Raw genomic sequence first — 24,811 nt, forward strand, 5'->3', positions numbered from 1 at the left:
TCCATCCCCCAGCCCAACCCCACATGATATTTAATGCCCATAATGTACAAGAAAGCTAATTTAATTTTCTCCATTTTTACACCCTGTCATAATCACTGTCACTCCTGACACTGAAGTCGACGAGTTGCTCATATTTCACATATTTGCTCTGTGCTGGGGTGCAATTAACTGGATTTTAATAATTTATTGAAGTGGAGGAGTGGGGCCATCGGGCTGCTGAAGGCTGACCTTGGTGGTGGTGGTTTGAGGAGGAAAATGCTGGGTTGGGTGGAGGAGAGGCAGTGGGATGGCCTCTGGCATGTCTAGCTGTGTGGGAGGACACAGGAGAGCAGTGGGAATAAATGTGGGAAGCAAAACAGGATCATGGGACAGTGGGAGATTGTGGAGAGCCCTCAGGGGAGGCTGGAAAATGAAAAAATACAAAAAACCAACCAGGACATTTCAGTGGGATTTTTATTAGTGTTCATGCTAGCAGCATCACATTTCTCCCAAAAGGCATCTTTGAGGAGAATAAAAAGGGGATTTTTGGTTAAGGAACTATTTCTAGTTAGATTTTATGGTGAAGTATGCAAAACACAGATGGCCCAGACAGGACAGCAACAATTCTGTCTCCTGAAGGGGAAAAAGGGATCCCTCAGGTTTCCATTTCTGTTCCTTTGTACTCATATGACAAATTCTCATGTGTGTCCTTATCCCAAGATTGTTCAGAATCCTTTTTTTCCAGGTGATTTACAGGAAGGGAAAGGCCACCACTCTTTAATGGCAGTATCCTGTGCCTGAATAAATACAGCAACTCCCTTACTTCAAAGGGCTCTAAACACAATTTTTGGGTGGATTTTTTTTTAGCTTGACTCGTGTCAATTTATTTATCACAGAACCCACACTTGATTTTATCCTTGGTAATGTTCTGCTGTATGGCCTGAACAGGGCAGCTTTGTTATAGTGAGTATAAATTTGCTGCCTGTAGCCAAAATTCTTGCTGTTTTTTCTGGGGAACAGTTCAGAAATGCTATTTCTTGAGGAACATGCAACACCCTGATACAAACTGAACTGCTTTCCTCCTCTGCACTGTGCTCAGCAAAGGGTAAATGTAGCTAAAAGCATTTTGGATAAATTTCACACTGGTGTAACAGAGAAAAAATTAGCTGGAAATGGATTTAAGCCAAGGTGGGGGGCTGGTGACTCAGCAAATGGCACCCAGCTAATGAGGCAATGCTTACAGGAATAATTGCTTGGAAATACGTTTCTTACAGCTAAATAGAAAACTCTGTTCAGGTCTGGGCCTGGAGGAGTTCTAATGTGCAGGAACAGAATTTGTAACCTAAAATATAACATGGAAAAGATCTGTTCTTCTGGCAATTGCCATTTCCAACCAGTGTAGTTCTCTTAACAGCAGAATAAAAAAATTCAAATAAATAAAAAAATCAGCTCTGGCAGAAATTATGGGCTTTGTACCCAGCCTGTCAGTCCTCCATTTTCCTGGAGCTGTGGATGTTGACTCAGTTTCTTGCCCCTCTTGCTGCTTTTTTCATCATTAGCTCATATATTTTCTGTTTCTCATGTTTTACTTGACCTCTCATGTCACCAAATCCTCCCCAGCCACAGCAATTAATGATTCCCCAAAGTAACTTCATTCAGGAGTGCCTTGGCCAGGCTGCTTTTTTCCTAGATGTCAGTAGGAAGTTTCCCCAGGATCCCATCTGCTCTTGATGAAATGCAAGTACTTCCCACCTGCTGTGGTCCCTTTGTATTCAAACCCACCCCCCATATTATTAAAAACCCCAATGCTCTTTGTCACAGAGCCATGCCATCAGTCCTAATTTACTGTTGATGAGCCCATTCAGTGTTTAACATCAGTTCTTTCATCCTGTAATCCTTTTGTTCAATCTTGTGGTGCACCAGAATAAATGTTGGGTATAAGTGTGGATGGGCAATATTGTGAGTATTTTTAATTTGGTTTTCTGAAAAGAAGAGATCTGGTTTTACAATTCCTGCTATTGTCTCTCTTCCAAACAGGAGAAATGCTGCAAAGGTTAGATTTTTTTTTTCATAATCTTTTAGTTTAAGTAAAAGTAGAAATGACACTTGTAGCTGTGCAAGGTGTGAAATTAGGTCAGCTGAAATATCTTTTATTTTTCCAGTGCTGCTCTATTGAATTCAGAGGCAGACTCTGAGGTTAAAGGAATAAGGAAGGAGGAAGGTGGAAACACAGGATTAAATTTCTCCCCTTTTTCCCCTCCCTAATCTAATGTCTATGGCTCAAATAAAAAATTTAGCAGCAATTTTTGGCCAGCAAAAAAGGCTGCTGAATTCAAAACTCTCTGCACTTTTATGCCAGACCAAACCAATCCAGCAACAGTTATTTGCCAGTTAACATATTTAATTGCCCAGCATTATGATTGAGTCCATACCTTTCATGAAAATACAAATGTGAACTGGGGGAGGGGGCACAAATTATTTTTTAAACTCTTAAAAGATGAATAGAAGGCAAAAAGAATTCTGATCCCTTTTAAAAACCAAAAGCAAATGTGGACATCCGCCCACAAAATTTTTTGGGGTTTTCAGAAGTAGTGTAATGTGGGATCTATTTCACACCATGGAATCTTTGAAGGGTCTTGGAAGATGTTGGGGATGCTGCTTTTAACCTAAAGTTGTTTTGTACTTTTTTGTACATGAATGAAAAGAACACTTGAAGGCCCTTATATTTCTCCTGGAGATTTATAGCTGTGAAAGTAGAATAGTGACAAAAATCTTGAGTTCATACACTCAGAGATGAGCCCTTCCTGGTCCTTTTGTTATCTTGTAAATTTGGGTTGTGTTTGAGGGAATTCTCCGGGGGCAAGAGGGGGAGGACTGGGCTTGATGTCACCTGTCCGTCACATTCCCCTGTCCCTCACATTCCCCTGACCCAGGGACTTGTTACACCACCCTGTCACACACCAAAAATGTCAATACTCGAGTCCCACCTGTGTTTGGTGTGGAGCCAATGGAACCACAGGAAACTTTTTGGCTGGAAAAGACCTTCAAAAGCAGCAAGTCCGACCATAATGCTGGGGATGAGGATTTCTAGAAGCCTCCCCTCCAGAAATCTCCTGGAGCTGTTCCATGAAATCATCCCTTCTGACTCACATGAGGAATAATACTTGTTTATCCCAGAGGAGATGCAAGCAGGATGTTGGACTTATTTCTCTTGGGATGTATGGCTAAGAAGGAATGCTTTCTTGATTATTTAATGTTGGTTTTTCAACTCTGTTTGGACTTATCACTGTAGTTCTTCCAATCTTCTGGTTTCAGAGTAATTTCCTTCCTTTTCCTTCCTTTCTGCTTGACTGTGGAACAAGAGATGAGCCATGGACACCTGCACTGTGGAATACGGATCTCGCTGCTGGCTCAGTGGTTTTGTTTTATTCTGAAACAAAATTTCACAAAACTGAGGCTAATCAGAAGATTTTCTCATCCAAATATGGATTTCACTTCCTTAGTGTTCAGCAGATGGGTATATTTTATCAGAATGTAATAAAAAAGCATTTAAATGGTCTTTGCCACTACTCTGAGTGGGGATGACTTTTTAAGTAAATCTTATTTTCTGTGGAAAACACAACTTGTACCACAAGGACTGTTCAGCCACAAACTCCTTCACTTGTTTTTCAAGGCCCACTCTATTAGTTAATGTCTTTATTCAGTCTAACAATCTTCTGCTACAAAAATTGAATCATTGAGGGGCCTTACAAATCACCTTAAGAGGCTATTTCAGAAAGAAAATAGTTTCAGATTTTGATCTATTACTGTTGGGCAGGAAATTAACTGGAGAAAATGCATATTTGAGTACCTGGAGATCATTGATCATTCCCTGAGCCCTGCACTGTGCAGATCCAGGGAGAGGAGAGAAATGCCACCAGGTTCTTGCCTGAGGGAAAGTGTCTGTTCATGGGAACTGGAGTCATTTGTGTGTTTTATGGGGACTTGCTGCATTTGGTTGGGAGCTGTGGCATTGATCCTACAGGGAAAAGAGCTCTCCTTGATTTTGTTGAGTTGTAGTGGAGCCATTAAGTTCCTCTGAAGGGTTTAGTTCTTCAAAGTGTCTTTGAGTGCCACCAGCAGCACTTTGAGGCAACAGCAGATGAATTTCCCTGTGGGGGAAGATGAGTTATTCATGAAATACGGGCACTGCAACAAGGTTCATCTCATTTAATGTACAGATTTTAGCTCTGGTAGAAGGGACCGATTATCCTGGGGACTCCCAGTGGCTGTGCTGGGAGGGGTGAGGCAGCAAACTCCTGGAGAAGGAGGAAATCCCAGCTCCAGCAGCCTTTGAACCACCAGACTGTGGGATCTGGCTAGGAATGAGCCTCTTCCAGGCACTGCACTGTCAAGGTTTTTTGTGCTACCAAGATGAGGAAGGGCTGGAGCATCTGTGTGCCCAGGAAGGGCTGAGGGAGCTGGGGCTGCTCAGGCTGGAGAGGAGCCCCAGCTGAGAGGGACCCTCAGCCCTGGGGGTCCCTGTGTGCAGGGAGGGGCAGAGCAGGGCCAGGCTCTGCTCAGGGCCAGCAATGGCACCAGAGCCACGGGCAGGGCCTGAGCCCAGCAATTCCCCTGCACAGGAGGCACAACTTCTGCCCTGGGCAGGGCCAGCCCTGAGCAGATTGCCCACAGAGCCTCTGGGCTCTCCTCCCTGGGGCTGTTCAGAGCTGTGTGCACACAGGGCTGTGCCCTGGGCTCTGGGAGGTGCCACCAGGTGCCACTGAGCTCCCTCCAGCCTGAGCCAGCACAGGATCGTGTGATTCCCACACCCATGTGTAGGATTGTCTGGATTTCAGGGTATCAAACATCAATGCTCTTTGATTCCTTTAGTATTTAACTGTCCTGAGCCATCCTTTGGAGAGGAAAGGCTGTGAGAACCAAGCTGGCTCTAATTGCTGGGTTCCTAAAGGTGCTACTTACACCTGGGAAGGGAACTCCTGACCCAGGAAAAGCAGAAACCCCCCTAAAAGTGCCTTGGAACTCACACTTTGGGACTTCCAGCTCTAACTCCAGTGATAATTTTAGGGCTGAGCCCCTAAAAATAATCAACCACTGTGTGTGAGCAGAGCCACTGCAGCTCTTCAGCCATGAACTTCTGGTTTATTCTCCAGTCATGAAGACATTTTGTAGCTGTCCTAAGCATCATGACGACTTAAAATGACACAACCTTTCCTTTCTGCTTTTCTCTTCAGCAGAAACACATTCCCAGCTTAGCCAGGCCAATGGATTTTAGTATTAAGGCAGCTCATATAAATGAGCTCTGTTTCTTTTCTAGGAAGCCCTGAAATGCAAATATTTCAACTTTGGAGGAAATCAGGCTTTGAAATTCTATTTGAGGGGCAATAGTTTAACTAGTTTGACTTTCAAAGAACTGCAACTGTCAAGATTTAAAATCTGCCTCAGTGTCATGTCTTTCATCTCATGTTCTACCAGTAATTGATGTTGCCTGTTCAATTTTAGTTTTTATTGGAAATACTGTATTTGTAGCAACAGTTAGGAAGCACAGGATTCCTGCGCCTTGTGACATGGATGGTCAGAAATCCCTTCTTTACTCACTGCCCCTGACATGTTACTTTCTAAACCTCCTTTTCATTTCTTCTTGTCTCAGTCTACCACTAAGAATTCTGTTCTAAATCCTTATGAGAAACTGTCACATGCGGACAGATAAACTGTGATAGAAACAGCCTCCCTCTTACTGTGGTTTTATCTGTTTTGTTTTGCTTTTTGTTTGGTTTGTTTTGTTTGTTGCAGGTTTGGAGTGCCCATCCCTGGAGGTGTCCAAGGAAGGGCTGGAGGTGGCACTCAGTGCTCTGGGCTGGGGACAAGGTGCAGAGCACAGTTGGGCTCAGTGATCCTGCAGGGCTTTTCCAGCCTCAGGGATTCCATGGGTTCTGCTCTTGTGTGCAGTGGGAGCCACCTCCTGTGTCTGGGCAATAATCATAAGGGCTGAACTCTCCCAGCTCAGTTTAATGCGTTCATTTTGCAGTGATCATTTTCACATTAGGGCATCATTACTGCTCAGCTGTTGTCTGTCATTAAGCACAGGCAGGGCTTTTTCTGACTGAAGCTCATGGAAGCCCTGGGATTTTACATGGAATGCCCATGGTGAAGAAATATCTGGTGGTTTGAACTGAGAACCCCAAAGCCCACCTAAAAACTCCAAACCAAACTCTCTCCCCCACACCTTTTCCACAAACATTGCTGTAATTTTTGAATGCCTGGATGTGATCAATCCTAGCCAAACACTTTCATTTCTTCTGGAGGATCTCTGTTGGAAGACAGTCATTTTCCTTCTCTTTCTCTTTTTTTTTTTTTTTTTTTTTTTTTTTTTTTTTTTTTTTTTTTTTTTTTTTTTTATTTACATGGTGAAAAGAAAACTTTTGTGCTAGGTTGGAAAAAATAGTAAGGGAAAAAAGCCTCTATGCTTTACAGTATTTATTAGACAGTATATTGAGGCATGGTGAGTTTTAAATTGGCAGGGAGATGAAAGCTGCTATATGTAGGCAGAAATCTAATGTTTAAATAATGCCAAATTATCCTGCTGCACATTGTTAAACATGACTACAGTGGGAAGGGCCAAGGAGGTGGGGAAGGAAGCAAGGAGAGAAACTGTGTTCTTCAATTGGATTAGAGAGAAATGGGATTTCTCTGCAATTGAAGGCTCAGTTCTAGTCTGAATGATCCTGGAAAGCTGATTTACACAAGAAGGGGATTGTGGTGTGAGTCTGTGCTTGCCTCCAATATATTTTTTTTAGTTCTGTACCAGAATATCTTGTTTTAGTCTGATTTATAAGAGGCTGATGATTTTGCCAGCAATATTAATGCAACATGAAATATCTGATTTATTTGTCCCTTTTAACAGGATATATGAAGGGACAGGAGTTAATGATTTGACCTGCTGAACAAGTCAGCCATGGGATAATTTCACACCTTATTTCCAAGCAGAGCTGTTTGAAGGGAATTGTTTGGTCTTAGAGGGGAACACAGAGAGTTAAATAACTTGGGCTCCCTCATTTAAACATTTAATTTGATCACCCAGTTGGTCTTAACTTAAACCTAGGTTTCTGATGTTGCTTGGTGTCACTTTTCTCTATGACCAGTTGGCCAATGCAGCCAAATTGTGTTTCTTGAGAAGTGGCCAAGCTTTTGATTCAATTCCAAATAACACAGCACAAAAATTGATTACTGCAAAATCACAGGAAATATTGAAAAAACTTCCAGGAAGAAAATAAAATCAAAGTAAATAGAGGTTTTTAATCCACATAATGGTGCTGGAGGAAAGTTTCTGGTGTTTAAATTCTGTTTTTCCATCTTCTAACATAGAAACAATGGATTTAATAGTTTTATTTTACTACTGCTAAGAGATTTTACTCTTTACAAAAATTTCTTGACTCCTCAGACATTTTTGTTCCATAAAAAATGGTTGGGATCCTGCTACCTGAACTATTATAAAGCTCAATATGCTTCTGTTTTGTTTAGAAAGTGAAGCTTCACATCTTCAAGTCAAAAACTCCAGCTTTGCTCCTTTTTCAGTGGTTTGGTTTTTTTTCCTTCCAAGTTTTCCTTTACTGTTTTTATTGCAAAACTAATTGCACAAATCTGGGCAGTATTCTTTGTGACTTTCTGACAATTTGAATGGTTTTTGTGCTGAATGTAAAACAAGAGGCATTTTGTGGAGAGGGACTTTTTGTGAGGATGGAGGGACAGGAAAAAGGGGGAATGGCTTTAAGCTGGAGGAGATGGGTGAAATGGGATATTGGGAAGGAATTGTTCCCTAGGAGGGTTGGGAGGCCCAGAGGAACTGTGGCTGCATTCCTGGCAGTGTCCAAGGCCAGGCTGGATGGGGCTTGGAGTAGCTGGGATAGTGGAAAGTGTCCCTGCCCATGGCAGGGGGTAAAACTAAATAACTTTAAAAAGTCCATTTTCACTCAAACTACTCTATGATTCCATGCAGTTACTCTGCTGTTATGCATGGAAACACAAAACAAGCAGGTTTTTCAATCTTTGGGGTGTTTTTAAAATTTGTTTTGGATTTTTTTATTGTTGTCTTTGTATTCATAGAAAATATACAGAGAACTCCAAGCTAATGCTCCTAATCCATCTATCAGACAAAAGCCTCTTCTCACTCTGTAGCACTGTGCTCCACAGGATTCGCTGCTGCCACATTTAATTGAACTGGGATAGATTTCCTACCAGGACAAAGTTACTTTGTGAGTGTCTCATAAAAATCAGATCTTATAGAATATGGTGTTTCAGTGAAGGGGAAACTGTAAACAAAATCTCTATCAACAAAGCCAGCAAAATAACATCTCTGAGTGATTGATGGCTGCTGTGGAAATAAATTCAAGGCTGTGAAAATTTCCAACAGTTGCATATGTTAGAAAAGATAAGATATATGGGATGTTCAAGTACAAATGATGTGCAAGTGCATTTTTTTTATTATTTATAAAAGCAAAAAAAATCCCCAGAAATCCCCTCCACTCCAAAAAAACCAACACTAAACAAAACCAAAAAACCCCACAAAAAAACCCCAAAAAACCAGTAAAGGGTGGAGCTGTAACTCACAGAGTGGGCCACAATGTCCAGCCTGGCCTTGGGCACTGCCAGGGATCCAGGGGCAGCCACAGCTGCTCTGGGCACCCTGTGCCAGGGCCTGCCCACCCTCCCAGGAACAATTCCTTCCCAGTATCCCATCCATCCCTGCCCTCTGGCAGTGGGAAGCCATTCCACGTGTCCTGTTGCTCCATCCCTTGTCCCCAGCCCCTCTCCAGCTCTCCTGGAATTCCTTTAGACTCTGGGAGGGGCTCTGAGCTCTCCCTGGAGCCTTCTCCTCTCCAAGTGAACAATCCCATCTCCTCCCAGCAGAGCTGCTCCATCCCTCTGATCATCCTGGAGCCTCCTCTGGACTCTCTCCAGCAGCTCCAGGTCCCTCCTGTGCCCCTGGAGCTGAGATCAGCTCTGTAGGAGGAGTCTCCTGCTCATCCTGCTTCTCCATGTGCCATGTGGCTTGGAAACAGAGTTTTTCTTTAGAAATGCTCTGGAATCATTTCTGGGTGAAGAGTACAAAATGGAATTATTTTAAAATTAATATTATATTATAGTTGAGAAGTAAATGAGGAACACTCTGGCGATGTGCTCTGAATGACATCGTGGGTCCTGTGGCCACTGAAAACAGATGTGGCCTTTTTTGCATTTGCTCTTTGCAGTCTCTCCAAGTTTCCACCATTGGTGTCCATCTCTCGAACTTCTAGTGCCCAGCCTGCAGGAAAGCAACATTATTTTTAATTTCATGAGCTTTGGCACACGAGCAATTAAGAAGGTGTAATCAAATGGAGCTAATCAGGATGACAGAGCCTTGTGCCTCTGGAATGCTGCTCCAGTTAATTGTTCCTCATATCTCCAGTTTGATCTGTTTAGGTAAGAAAATCGATGGGGACAGTGGCACAGGCAGTGGTTTTCCAGCTCCAGGGGCTGAGCACTTTGGTTTCCAAGGCTTGGTGTTTTTATTCTGCTCAGGAGATGGTGATTAACAGGTGAGGAGATGCTCTGCTTTAGCAAGAAACCTGATTAAGTATCATTGAACTGCTCAGTATCCAAACTTCTTCCACATAACCAGCTCCACATAATCACTAATCCCACTCTTGTCTGCTAATTAACATAGTTATGAACAAAATGCCAGGGAAAGGCAAAATGTGAATGGCTTCAGATAAACAACTGGCTTCCTCTTTATCCAGAATTAAACCCATCATGAACCAGAATCTTGCCCCCAACCAAAACCAGCATCTAATTTTGAACTTAAAGAACATGAACAATCACACTTAGAAAATAATAAAGAACTCCCAGAGCTGTGCTCAGTTGTTCTCTCACCAACCCTGTGGGTAGAACCTTTGTATAATTAAATACGGGAGGTCTGCAAAGAAAATACCTTATCTGCTTGTTCCTCCCGTGTAATCAATGGCTTGGGATTTATTGTGCAGCTGGCTAATACAAAATTAATCAAGCTCTCCATTTCAGCCAGCCTGGAGCTGGAGCAGAGGCTGAGAAGCTCCATGTCAGGTGTGCTGCCTCTTTATCTGTGTCTGTGGGTGAGATAAAATCAAAAAATAAGGCTTCAAATAGTGAAAGGAATTAGGAGGGGAAGAGTTTAGGCATTACTGAACGCTAAGAAGACTTTAAATCCTGCAGAAATACCCATGCAATTGCTGTCTCATCTGCAGGATTATCTCCTGTGCAATTTCTGAGGGGAAAACCTTGCAGGAAAGATTTGAAAGCTGCCCTGAATACTTTTATTTCCAACTCTTAGAAATGAAACTGAGTCTAGCTTTAGGCATCACTTTGTCCTCCTGCTGATGGCTTCTGTGTAGCCCGTGGGTCCAAATTACTCATGTATTTTTATGAATCATAATTTGTACAACTAAGAAAAAACACATTATTTTTGCTGCCCATCCTTGCTGATGGAAAACTTCCCTGGATGGAAGGACACCTCCTAATCCTGTCCTTTCCAGGCAGGTGCTGCTAGGAGAAGGGTTTTATGTGTCCTTAGGTCTTTGGAAGGATCACTGATAGGCAGAGGTTGAGTTTTCTTTGACACTTCCCATTTTCCATAGGAGCCAAAACACTGAGCAGAGCAGAGTTGTATCCTTGCAAGGACATATTATCAGTCTTAATTTCTGCCAGCAAACATCCTCTTTCAATATTATTTTTTTTATTATTAATTTATTTTTAAAAAAAATTGATTGTCTTTGCAACAAGGACCTGAGTTGCATTTTATGCTCATTTACCTGTGTAAATTGAAATAAAATTAATGTACTTAGGTAACCAAACACAAAATGGAAGTTCAGCTTCTTACCAGCACCAGAATTTATGATTTTTTTTTTGTTGTTTCATAGAGTCACTGAGGTTGGAAAAGCCCTCCAAGACATGGGAGTCCAACCTGTGCCAAATCCCCACCTTGTCCCCAGCCCAGAGTGTTGAGTGCCATGTGCAGGCCTTCTTTGGACTCCTCCAGGGATGGGGACTTTGCTGCTGCCTTTTAGGGAATTATATTTTTCCATGCCTTCAACTCTTCTGAGAGTGGAGCCAGAGAGATTTTGATGGCAATCAGGACGTCCTGTAAGGTGTTTATTTTTGAAAGTGTTTTCTAAGGTGGTAAAAATGGAGAAGTAAGTATTTTCAGTCTCTGGAGTCAATATTGCAAGGCATATGAAATGTCTTTTCCAATGTAGCAGAAGTCTAGCAACTCTCTCCTTGCAGTTTATCAGTTGGTTGATGATAAAGGTTTCAGACAGCAGATGAACCATACTTACACTTCATTTCCACAACATTGTTAAAGAAAAAATAAGCCACAAAAAAATCATCCCAACTGAAGTTTTTGGAAGGAGTTTTTTAGTGTCTAGAGGATGGTGAGTCCACACAGCAGCATGTGTGATACAACAAGGGGCAATGGTTTCCCACTGCCAGAGGGCAGGGATGGATGGGATACTGGGAAGGAATTGTTCCTGGGAGGGTGGGCAGGCCCTGGCACAGGGTGCCCAGAGCAGCTGTGGCTGCCCCTGGATCCCTGGAAGTGTCCAAGGCCAGGCTGGATGGGGCTGGAGCAGCCTGGGATAGTGGAAGGTGTCCCTGCCCATGGCACTGGGTGGGCTTGACAGTCCCTTCCACCCCAAACAAGTCTGAGATTCCATAATCAGCCTCTCTGATTTTAACATCACTTTTTGGAAATCTTCTCCAGACAGATGCTTGGGAACACTGTGAGCTGGCAGGTGCTGAGTCCAACAATCCTTTGTCCCATCCCATAATTCCTCCCTTACAGAGTTGCTTTACCAAGAAGATACCTGTAAACCTTTCTGTTTATTAAAATAAATACTAAATTGGTTCAAAGGCAACCAAAGGCTCTCACTATTTTGCAATTTCCAGACAGTTTTGGATTAATAGAGCCCAGACTTTCCAGAGATGAGGATAAGGAGATTGTGGCAGGGGTAAGAGAGGATGGCAGAGATCTGTTCTTCCATCTTAGGATGTAGTTTGTTTATTAAATAGGTAATTAAGGAAAAAAAGGTTTAAGCTCCCCCTTCATGCTTTTTGCCAAAAGGTTTTTCTAAAATAAAATTTGAAGAAAGTACTGATTTTGCATTCCCCCCTTTTCTCACCCTGCTTTTTTGGGGGAGTTGGGGCTTTTTTGCAAATTCAGAGATATTTTGTGGATTTACATGAAAATGTGAATGATAAATTGTGGAACAGGAATCCAAAACACATCTCTAACACACTGTGGACTGGGAACAATTTTAATTATCAAACTAAGATAACCTTGGTTTTTACTCAACAAATTAGATCTCCAAAGTGTGCAGCTCACCAGGAGAGCTGCAAATAACTCTCTCTAGCTCTGCAGCACTGAAGTCCTCATTGCTTTCCTAATTAAATCAGCCTGTTTGAACACAGGCTGGCTCTAGGATGGTCAGAAAGCAGCTCAGTCTTCAATTACTGAACCCATTGGGCCATAATTCATTAACAGGCACTTCCAAGGCTGACTCTTCCCTGTTGAAGGTTATTTATGGATGGGGGACATGCACATGGCTGGGATTCAGAAGCTGCACAATGTCTTAGGTGCCTTCACCTTTTTTGAGGGGGAGAAAGGACCTTCTGCCTGTGACTTTGGAGCCTGTCTTCTTCACACACCTTTGCACCCTGGGAGGACAGCACTTTCCATGTCCTTGGCTGAGTGACTTTTCCATCCCTGACTTTGTGTCAACATCCTCTGTGCAAAATTAGGTAACTTCATGAAGCCATAGGAATTCTGTTGTAAGTAGGAAGTTCATTCTGTGCCATTTCCTGGGTTCTGGCACTGCATGTCTGCCTGGAAATGGGCTTTAAACCAATATTTTGGCCCTTTGGGGGCTTTGTTTGCTATTTTTGGATATTTTAAATCTATAAAAAAAATTAAAAAGCACAAAGCACATCACCCTGTCTTACCTCATGACAGAATTCAGTGGGAATTAAATCATGGTTTAGTTAAGACACATTACTAAGGTTCAGGCTTTAAACATGCAGGTGAGTCCTCAGTGGTGCAGATGGTTGTTCCTGCAGGGATGGAATAGAGAATTCCCTGGTTTCAGGGGGATAATTCAGGGCAGTCCCTTGACTGTAGAGTGTGCTCTTCCAGAGCAGGTTGCATTTTGGGGGAAAGACAGAGAAAATTGCATTGTTGTAATTGAGATGCACTTGTGACAATCTGTTTGTCTGGGTATTTTTAGCAGTGTCTGAGGGAAAGTTTGAGGAGCTGAGGGAATTAATTGTCTTTTAGGACACAAGGGGGTGTCTTGGGATGGCAAAGCCACATCCTCTTCTTCTGCCACTGCTGCTTGAAGTCCTGATTAAATTACAGGAAGGTGTTGATCAACATTGCCTTCATTAGAGATGTCAGGAGAGAGCTATTTATAGGCAAATATGTAAATCTCCTCAAATAGGTGCTTAATTCCCTGGAACACAAACAATGCTAGGAGTGGCAGCTTAATTAGCCCCCATTTTCCTGGGTTACCTGATGGAGACTGGCACCAAAGGGAAGGATCTGGAATTATTGGAATATTTATAGCCTGGGAGAGGTGACTTCAGAGGAGCAAAATTAATTGTTCTACCAGACATTGACAACTCGATTCATTTTTCTTAATAACATGTGGATGTTGCTAATTTTTTAGGTTGAGGATACACAAAGTTGGAGGTTTCATGTTTGTGTAATTCTTTTCTATCCCAATTTCTAAAGTGCTGCTTTTTAAAGGAAGCCATTCAAATCACAGCCTCAAATATACATTCAATGGTATTCACATGGTATTTAAATATTCTAAAATCTGGTGCCTGTTTTTACAGAGAATCATATTCCTGTGTACATATCAAAATTCCATGGAGTTTTTTTCCCTAAAATTAGTTTAAAAATTACTTAAAATGTTTCTTTCCTTCAACTTGGCTCATCTCCATCAGTTCTGTGGAACATAAACTGAGGTTTTTCTGTGCCAGCTGTGGCCATATAAAAGTCTGGACTGAAATAGGAGAAACTCTTCAGGGCAAGATGAGAAGCCTGATTATTAAATATGATTTTCAACCTCAGTATTTAACCTGAGATGTAAAACTGAAAAATTTATCCTTTAGGAGCAGGGCAAGGGTGAAGATTATTGGCTCACCTCATGTTTCAGGTAATAAATGCCAATTTATTTGATTTTAAAGAAATTCCAACAATGTAAAATGTTAGGAGTATCTCCAACTGCTTTTCCCAAGTTGCTTTTACTACAGGTACTATGGAAGTCAAAATTTACTTTAAAAGTTGCTTATGGTACCAAGAATGAGTTTAAGTTCCAATATGAGAAATTTTTCATCCTTCTCTATGAGAGGAGGATGAAATGCATTATAGGCATAATAGGGAAAATGCAATCCCAACAAATATTGAAAATAAGATGAAATTTGAATGCTGGGGTCATAGGAATGGTTACAAGCAGGTTTAATCAACTTTTGAAAGCACTTCTGAAGATATTGCAGCTACTCTCAACTCATCCAATGCTTTTTAATGGTCTTAAAAATGACTTTTGGTAATGGTAATTTTAGCTGCTGCTTGGTATAATACCATGTTTTTATATGCTTTACAGTGTTATCAGGCACAAGTATGATTTTAAAGACTCCTGTCAACTCCAAAACTGCTTGTAAAATGGGGAGCTATTTCAATCTAAAAGCACAATGTCTGAACGAGGAATGGCTCTGCATTCTTCTCGAGCTGTAAAAATAAAATAGCAATGCACAGCACTGGCAGGGCAATTTGCACATCTCAAACCCGTTAGTGATACTGTATCTGTAAATAAAATTAAGGAAAAAAGGGTGGAAGAATGGCAGAATAAAGCCACAGAATAAATTGGCTGATCAGACTGCGTGTCCTGAAATGGAATGGGAGCTTTTTGTAATGGTCTTTATTTGGTTTTGTCCTTTTGGCACTGGATTGTCCCCCAGCCTCACTTTTTGTGCATTTCAAACCAAACCCAACCCCAAATTCATCTCTCCCTCGAGTCTTGGAATGCCAGAGCTCCAAATTTAAGAGCAGGGCTTAACTGATCAAAGCACACAAACTCTGGAGGTTTAAGCAGGATCTCAAATGGGTCTGAATCAAGTTCAGGTTTGCTGGGGTGCCTTCCCAGACTCTCCAATTAGGGATTTCTCTCAGGAAGAGCTCAAAATAGTCTGTGAAAGCCCTTCTTATGCCATTTTCAATGCAGAGCCATGGCAGCACAAGCCAGCTAATGTAAAAGGTTATGCCAAGCTCCTCCAAAATTGCCCAGCTGTGGAGCTGAATGCCCACACAGGAAACAAGGCGGGGCATTTTTCCCTGAATGGGGCTGCTTAGTTATTCAATTTAAATGTATGGCTCTATGTGGCTCTTTATGAGGACCCTCAGTCTGTAAATCGAGTTTTAGAGACTCTTTCATGGCTGTGTTTTTCCCCCTGAGTGTTCCCTGCTGAATGGAAGTGGAGGTAAGGACAAAGAACTGCTCCCACCAGCTCCCGGAGCATTGCTGGGGGTTTCAGTCCATACAAGACTCAGGCTGGAGGGTTTAGCATTGACATGATGGGTTTTGAATGATGGGGATTTCTTGACTTGGGCTCTCTGAGGAGCTTGTCCCATCACCAGCCACCTCAGGGTCACAGCTGCCCTCATGGCACTCTTTGTGCTGGCAGGGTTTTAGTGAATCAGTGCAGGTGTTCTGGCCTTGTTCCATTCTGGATCTTGTGTGTTTCACAAACAAAAATTAATTCCCAGCTGGTGCTCAGGGAGAAACCAAGTGTCCATGTCCTCATTAATAACTTAATTCCTTATTTTAAATGGCCACAGTACTATTGGTGACTCAGGCATGAGAATGGGACTTGGTGATTTTCACTTTGTATCTCCAATACTTCTCTAAGTGCTTGATGGGCTTAACCATGTAGAAGAAATGGGGAGAAAAACCCTTAAATACTTTAAAATTGAAGACTGTTTGGGTTTGAAGGGACAGTAAAGATCCAAAATTCCATCTCCTGCCATGGCAGGAACACCTTCCACTATCCCAGGCTGCTCCAAGCCCCATCCAGCCTGGCCTTGGGCACTGCCAGGGATCCAGGGGCAGCCACAGCTGCTCTGGGCACCCTGTGCCAGGGCCTGCCCACCCTCCCAGGAACAATTCCTTCCCAATATCCTCCCTAAATTTCTCCTGTGTCAGTCTGAACCCATTGTGCCTTGTCCCATCACTCCAGTTCCTGTTGCAGGGTCCCTCTCCAGCTCCCCTGCATCCCTTCACACTCTGGAAGGAGCTGTGAGGTCTCTACACAACCTTCTCTTCTCCAGGCTGAACAGCCCCAGCTTTCTCAGCCTCTCCTCATCTGTAACTCTCCAAACCCTCTTTCACAAGCTGTTTTCATCCCCTCTCCACAATGGAAAGGGTCATGGTTGAAGAAAAGAGTTACCATGAAATTACAGCTGCTGAATGTTGAGAGTTGACTTTGTTTAATTCTCTCTAGAGATAAATTAAAATGCTTATAAACACAGAGGGGAAGAAACAAAACATAACAAATGCAGACTTTTTGCTCCAGGTACTAGAAAAGCCCCTTCTGCCTTATTCAAACTCTGCTCTCACTCTGTGGGAAATAATTAGTGCTTGCTTGCTAGGTCAGGCTTTTTGTAGTACCAAACAAGTTGTCATTGCCTCATTCCAGAGAGGTTTTTCTCCATGTTGGATATTGTGCTATCCAAGGTGGTTTTTTTTTTCATGTGCATATTAAAGAAAGTGGCTTTAGTGACTCCTTGAAGAATTCTCCATTTTATCTTTTGTCTTATTGATAGTGCACAGTCACTGAAGTGGATCAGAGCCCTGAAATCACCATAAATTCTTGTTTGCTGAAGTATTTGGGGATGATAAAGTGGTTTATTGAGACATGGAGGGAATGTTAGGAAATGGTTGGATGCTGCATCTTCCTGCACTGTGATGGGTTGGGACCATGTGAACAAGCTTATTCAAATTAAGCTGGCTCCAAGATACTGTATATGCTGCACACTCCCGTGGATTCAGGAAGAGTTTGGAAAAATTAACAAAAAGACAAATTTAAGCATTAATACTTTGTTCTTTCCTTTCTTGGGGGGCAGCCCTAGGAAGTAAGCCATTGATTCTGAGGTGCCTTCCACAATTACTGACAGGATTTAGAGTCTGATCCTCATTTCAGTTAAAATTAAAAAAGAAACTTTTTTTCTGCCAACAAATAAAATAATTTCCTTCAACAGTTAGTGGGTAGAACTTTATTAAATGGAAAATCTTTTAAATTAGACTATCTGCTAGGAACTGAGTCAGGAGTTTGAAATTGCCTGTTGAACTCCCTGTGACTGTTTAAATAAAAACATGTGGAACATTTTATCTGACTAAACAAAAGCAAACTTGAATATAAGATATGATTAATGAGTAATGATTAAGTGCTTCTGCAGCAGCTGGAAGAAGAGTTGGTGATCAGCATATGGAAGTGGATTTTTTTTTTCCCAGTTTTATTTCAGGAGTCCTCAGAAGGAGATGGCAGTTACTTCCCAGAATCATTTCCCAGGAAGGTTCAGGTTGGCTATTTGTTTTCCAGATGATTGTGCTGCTCTCTCTGAAGAGCTCCTCACTTAGTTTTTTGTGTTGAGGTACAACTTCTGTCTTTGAAGGGGTATGACTAAGTTAGTGAACTTTTTTCCTGAAGCTGTGCTCTGTTAATGTGAACACAAACTGCCTCTTGAGTCTTGTGGGAGACTTTTTGTGCTTGAAGTCACTTAAATTTTTAAGGCTTTGTGGGCCAAGCTGTTTTTCTTAATAAACTTTGAAGCCATGTAACACAAAGACCAGAACAGTCTTGACAGTGCTCCCACATAATTCAAATGTTTTATTGAGCTGGAATTCTGAGATATAGGAAATATGACTGGTTATTTGGGGTTTCCAAGTGATTGTGTTTGGTAGGGGGAGTATAAATGCAATTCTGGATGGCTGTGAATTCTCTACCTTGATGACTGCATTGTCAGTCTCAGTGTGTGGGAGGTTCAGCTGTCCCTGTCAGGATGAGCATGGGACCTCTCACAAATGTGAGTGTGGGGCTTCTCACAAAAATTTCTGAGATTTGCAAATGCTCTTGCAGCCTCGTAACCTCCACACACCATGTGTGGTGTAGGAGTTCAGGTGTCTCCAGCTACTCCTTAACCTGTTGTTCATAGCAGAAAGTGTCCCCACCTGTGGCAGGGGTTGGGACTGGAGGATCCCAGGGGTTCCTTCCAGCCCAAGCCATCCTGTGAGTCTGAGAGTCTCTCCAGTGACTGGGAGCAGGAGACCAGAGTGGAAAATCCTGTGAAAGCCCTTTTTGGAGGACTGGTGCCTTTGGAGGTTGCACCAGAGGCTGTGAGGATGCAGATGACCTTTGGGATGGTGGGAATGAAGAGAAGAGCTCAGGAGGAGAAATGGAGTTGCTGGAAACTGCAAACCCCCTTAGTTGTGGGGCAGTGGTGGTTGGAGGGGACATTTGGCTGTCAGGCAAACCCCAGTTCATGTGACCACAAAGTCACAGGGTGGTCTGGGTTGGAAGGGACGTCTAAGACCATCCAGTTTCCCCCCTTTCCATGGGCAGAGACACCTCCCACTGGAGACTCCCTCCTCTCAGGTGTCTGCAGAGCTCTGGGCATTGCCTGTTGGTTCTGCACACTGGGAGTTTGTTATTAGCTTGTTTATTAACCTTTGTTCTAAATTTTAATGCATGATTCTCTGTTCTTTTAGCTGTAAAACAGCAATAAGTTCTCCAAAGAATAGAAATTCTGGATGGGAAGGAGATTTGAAGGGGTTTCAAAGGTGAAAGGAAGATGATCCAGCAGGTCTCTGCTGGGAAAATACCTGATTACCCAAGTTGTGTTTGTCTGTGCTCGGGCTGTTTGACCTTGCTGAGTGTCTCACCTAGGACAGTGATTGAGGGCTTCCTCTGAGCCATCTCATTAAAAATAATTAGAAATTAAAATAATGAAAATTAGCCAGCAGAAACCAAGTAGAGTGAGCCTTGACACTGTTACATGGGGAGTTTGCTAAAGAGGTTCTCACTTGGCTCCCAAGGAGAGAGGCCTGTTGTTTATCCCCTTTTCTTGATTTTAAAGAAGGGTAAAGCAGAAGCACTGTCAGGAAAAACAGTGAAGTTAACCACAGGAACAGAAATGTTTTGCTGCAAGGTCTTAGGAAAGCCTTCAGAGCTTGTTATTTTATTTAGTGAGTTCTATGTGGCTTTTCTGTAGGGAGTTTGGGGCAGGGGCACTTCTGCCTCAGGACTCCATTCACCAGCATTGCTGCTTAAACATAAAATGCATCATAAAAACTGTAGGGAGGGAAACTAATTTATGGAATGCTTTTCCTTTTTAAAGTGTGTTTGATTTATCATGATTTGACTTCAAAAACTACTCCATTATGCCCAGGAATTTCAAGGACAACTTGTTTTTTGTTGAGAATGTTGGAACAGAGGCATGTTCTGGTAATACATTCTGGTAATAAACTGCAGTGTAAAATAATGACTAAAAGAGTTCTACCAAGGCCCACACACTGACATGGGGCACCTTTCTGCTCTTTGGCTTTAAAGTCTTGTGGAAATATTTCCTTCCTAAGTCACCTTTAGAGCTACAGTTATTCTGTGCATTTTTAGGTTGAATAAAACAGTGTTGAGTGCTGAAATAATTTTGGTTGAGGATCATTTAAAAAAAATACTGGAGAAAAAAAATGGAGAGAACTGGAGTGAGTCCCCAGGACAGCTGGAGGTGTTCTCCTGGAGAAGAGAAGGCTCCAGGAAGACCTTGGAGCTCCTTCCAGGGCCTTGAGGGGCTCCAGGAGAGCTGGAGAGGGACTGGGGAGAAGGCATGGAGGGAAAGGAAAAGGGGGAATGGCTTCCCATTGAGAAAGGGGAGATTTGGGTGGGAGATTGGGAAGGAATTGTTCCCTGGGAGGGTGGGCAGGCTCTGGGACAGGGTGCCCAGAGAAGCTGTGGATTGGAAATTTGTGTCAGACTGCAGTTTGAGATTCATCTGTTCAGCATGTGATGGTGGATGTGGAACTGAGGCTGTGGCTTTGTTAGGTTTGTTCCTGCAGAAGGGAAGGGTGAGGTGACAGCATTTGAAAAAGGAGATTTGGGTAGTGAAATGGTGAAATAATCTGTAAACTCTTATCTATGCAATAAATCTTATTCCTTCACAAATCTCTTACTGGTGCCATGGGATAATCCAGAAGTTTCCCTACTCCCATCCTGCTGGTTTTTTTGTTTTTGTTTTTGGTTTTTTTTTTTCCCCTCCTGTAGTTCTGTCTCTTGCTCTAATAGCTTCTTTTCACCGAAATTTATCTCATGATAAATTTTCTTGCTTCACCTGCTCACCCTTACAATAAATCCTGTGCAAATTGCTGAATTTCACTGGCTAGCCCTGCCTTTTCTCTGAGATTCCTGAGATCCACATTGGAATGCTGGACATTCTTTTTAAATGCTGAGTATTCCTTTTAAATGCACTGTACAATGTTTTGTTTATAATTCTGGAAATTCAGGTGTGTTTGATGAAAAACCAACTTTGGGAAAAGTTGTTAATGGGAACATAGGATTTGGTTTATAATTTTGATAATTATTTTATTCAGTGTAAACTATGAGTTGGCCTGATTTGGCTGAAACTTTCACTGGTATATCCAGCAGGGAGAAAATATCATGGAAACAGAGAAGATAGGGGAAAAGCTCATGGAGTTTTTTTTAAAAAATCATAATTATTCTTTTAGTGAGATATGTGAATTTTTAGACTTAAAAATTGACCCTGCTTTGGATTTTTATTTGGATATTTATTTTTTGTTTTATTTTTCTAGTGCTGTTGTATGGGGTGTATCAGGGCTGTTCCTGAAAACAAAATTGCAGTTAAGGTTTCTATTGTTGAGCTTCTTTGCCCTAATTAGGAGTTTGTTGAAGGGTCCTTCAATTTCCCAGATCCTGAAAGTCTAGAAAATTATAACCTACATCTCTAGAAAAAAAGTTAGAGTTGTTTTTTGTTAGGGCCCTGGAAGGTGTATTGTATTCAGTGATAAAAATGAAAGCAGGGGAAAAAAAAAAGAGACCATATTTCATATAGATAATGCAAACATTTCTTATCTTCACTCCCAATGTCCTCATAGGAAACTACAGTGTTATGAAAGATGCGGTTTTCCAGGTGATTTATTTGCTCTGTTAATGCCTACAAAACAAAAAGTCCAGAGCTTGACTGCAAGGTTCCATTTCACACAGAGGGGGTTCAGCTGGGCTGTGCATCAGAGGAGCCTCTTGAAGTCTATAAAATCATGGACAATCTCAGACAGTCCTGCACAGTGAATTGGGAAGGAAAATGGTTCTCTTTTCTCACTGAGTCAATGAGGCTCTTGAAAATTAAATGCTCTTCCTAATGAACTTTTATTTCCATGTGCTGTGAAGGGGGTAGTGGTTTTCTGCTGTTTAATGTAGAAAATCTGATTGGTCCTAAAACAATCATCACATGTGGTGATCATGCTTTTATGTATTTTAAGGCTGCTCTTATGTGTTTGCTAGCTCTGCATGTACTGCTTGATACCTTTTAACCTCTCTTTTGAGTAAACCAACAAACTCTTACTTATTTTCTTTCGTTATTCTGCTCTGCTTCCATTGATGACTCTAAACTTTTGACTCCAGACTGGCAATATGAGGGTAAGATGGCAAAATGTGACTTCCTGAACATTGCTCGTCTGCTTTTCATTTGTGTTCTCCTTAGAGTTATTAAAATTCCATTCATTAAGTAGATTCTTTTTGTTGCAATTAAATTCAAATTATGTTTGTTTCTGTTGTGAAGCTTTAATTATGATTTATACCTTTAAATCATTCCTCTGTTATTTCTTTTGGTTGAATTACCATCTTATTCCCTGTGCCCTGACAGACACTGAGATTCCTGATGGGATCTCTAGAGCAAGACACAACATTCAATAGTGTAGCCATCCAACTGGATTGTGGTGGGATGTGGCAACAATCCTTCCATGGAGGGTGGGCAGGCCCTGGCACAGGGTGCCCAGAGCAGCTGTGGCTGCCCCTGGATCCCTGGCAGTGTCCAAGGCCAGGCTGGATGGGGCTTGGAGCAGCCTGGGGTAGTGGAAGGTGTCCCTGCCCATGTCAGGGTGTGCAATGGGATGGGCTTTACAGTCCCTTCCAACCATTCCATGATTCTGTGATGTCTGTGTGTTCATGACATGCAAAGGAAGAGGAAAAACCATCTAATGTTTTTGCTGTTCACGTGTTTTAAATATGGACCATACCTGAGATCTTTTGTCATCACATCTTCCCTTACTTTGCAAAGTTTCTCTGAGTAAGGGATAAGCAAACAGCTCTGGTTTTGAACCTTTGGGTATGTAACTTTACTATCAATTGTAGCTTAGACCTGCATCACATTTAAGGGAATACTTGCCTTCAGCATGCTAAATATGCTGACTTAAAAAGCCCCAACAAAAAACCCTGGAGATGCTATTTTTGGAATGAGAAATAACTCTTGTTTTCATCTCTGTAGATTGCAAGTTGGCCAGAACAGGTCCTCCAGCCACAATAGTTCCCATTGATGAGGAGAGTCGCAACGGTGAGTGCCCCAAAATTATTTATAATACAAATCATTTACAATAGTCTTTAAGGCCCTTGTTGCAAATAGACATTCTTAATTTTTCTTAAGTCAGTAAAACATTACCCCAGGACAGAGTTCTAGTCAGTATTTGGTTTTCTTTGGGTAAAGATGAAATTTTACTCTGTAGCATGAAAGGAGTGTAAACAATGTGGTCTTCTGGGTTTCCCGCATGGCTTTTGGAAGGTTGCTTGTTGGTTCCCTCTAAGTTCAAGAACATGAATTTATGGACACCTCAGAAATGGAATAACTTGGTTGTAGTCATGGAAATTTAAAAAGAAAATAAATTTTCCCTTTTTTCAGTATTTTAATTCTCCTGAAAAGTGATATAGTTCTCTGGTTGTTGATCTGTGGTCTGAGCATTGCATTTGTGCAGAGTATTGTGATGGGATGAAGTGCTTTACCCTATTATAATCAGTTATTACTCTTTCCCGCTTTTTATTCTGTGTTTAGAGTAATTTTTTAACCTTGCAAGATAGGTGTGGTTTTGTGCTGTGTCTAGTTGTGGTTTATCAGACATGGGTGCTTGAGATGGTGAATAAAGCCAGGTCATGCTGGTGGAACCTCTCTGCTGTTATTTCAGCAGGAATTCCTTGTTGGAGTTGCTCCAAGTCAGATGGATAAATGCATTTATGAGTAAAACTCCTCAATAAACCAATTTTTAATACACCTGTGTGCTGAAAAGCTCTGGTACTGGGGTGGCTGATAAAACCAAATTCTTTTTCCTCCTCCTGGGGTGGTTTTCCATACAGTCAAGAGAGTCCAAGGGAGGCTGTGAAGATGGATGTGCACTTTGAATTTGTTGTGTTGGTTCTTGGCAAGCTGCTGTTGTATCCTGATGTGTTCCAGTTGTGCCTGCTCAGTTTTGGTGGAATGACCCCCTCAGCTGGAATGGTTTGGCTGCCAGAGCTTTTCTCTCGTAGCTTTTCATCCTCCCTACTCGCTAGAAATAAGTCTGTACTAACAGCAAGGGGTTCTAAATAAACCCAAACAAACTTTGTGAAAATCTTTGTGAAGACCTTTCAAAAAAAAGATTGAAGTTGTGGATTCCCCATCCCTGCAAGTGTCCAAGGCCAGGCTTGACAGGACTTGGTCTAGTGGGAGGTGTCCCTGCCCACAGCAAAGGAGTTGGAATGAGATGACCTTTGAGGCTCTTCCCAACCCAACTCAGTCTGTGATATAAAAGTTAATAAGAGATGCATGGTGTTCTACATTTCTAGTGACCAAACTTTACATTGGGATTTACAAGAGATGCAGAAATAAAAATCCACCTAATTTTGTTCTATACAAATATGTCTCTAAGTCACTTAAAGTGTGAAATCTCATCCTTATTTTAGTTCTTGCACAGCATTGTTACTTCCAAGGGTCTGTTGTTGATGTTGGAATGGTTCTTCTAAGGTTTTGGGATAAAGATCTCAAAACAATAAATGGGACATTTCATTCCATCAGTGCACAGAGTCATTGTGTTCTGGCAACGCAATAAACATAAAATCCTGCTCTTTAGAAATAGATACTTATCCATTGTGCCTTGACACACTGAGCTCAATCATTCCTAATACACAGAAGTCAGAGAGCAGCAAATCTTATAGAATAAAACCATTTTCCCAAATCACTGTTGTTTGTTTACATAGTCAGGCACCCAGGTACCATGCCTGACCTTTAAAGATCTTCTTGAGATCAGCAGAGATGTTAAGATTTTACAGTTTACATCATGGGATGAATATCTCTTTATATCAAGTAATTCAGGTACAATATAGTAGAAATAGTAAATTACATTATAATTGTGCTCATGTGAGCAATCCTGGAAGGAGTGAACTTGACCTTTCTTAAGGAATAATTTAATTATTTTATGATTTTCCCTGTGTTGAACTGAATTGGGTGATGGTATTTCAGATCATATTAACAGCAAAAGTGATTTTTTTCTGGATTATTTTTAATAGGCAGAGAGTTATTTTCACTCATGGGTTTATTTCTATTTAATTACTGGATTTGAGACTTAGTTTTAACTTGTTCTAAACACTGAATGAGCCTTATGCCTAGGTCAGATTTTCTCATTGCCAGTGTACCCCAAGTTTTTGGAGACTTGCATGTAGAGCCATTTGTGCTTTTTCC

The 24,811-nt window shown here is 41.7% G+C and overlaps 1 protein-coding gene across 9 annotated transcripts in view; it reads left to right on the forward strand.

Annotated features, from left to right (window-relative positions):
* PCDH15 (protocadherin related 15) overlaps positions 1–24,811 on the forward strand; it is a gene marked incomplete at its 3' end in the record, with an annotated part of 626,608 nt that overhangs the window by 380,306 nt on the left and 221,491 nt on the right. For all 9 annotated transcript variants that reach the window (XM_079312511.1, XM_079312506.1, XM_079312514.1 and 6 more), the window contains one exon: positions 22,595–22,660. In XM_079312511.1, coding sequence (XP_079168637.1) covers positions 22,595–22,660 — 66 coding nt within the window. The remainder of the gene's footprint in view (positions 1–22,594; positions 22,661–24,811) is intronic.

This window comes from Erithacus rubecula (assembly GCF_903797595.1).
Source record: "Erithacus rubecula genome assembly, chromosome: 9".
Lineage (NCBI taxonomy): Eukaryota > Metazoa > Chordata > Aves > Passeriformes > Muscicapidae > Erithacus > Erithacus rubecula.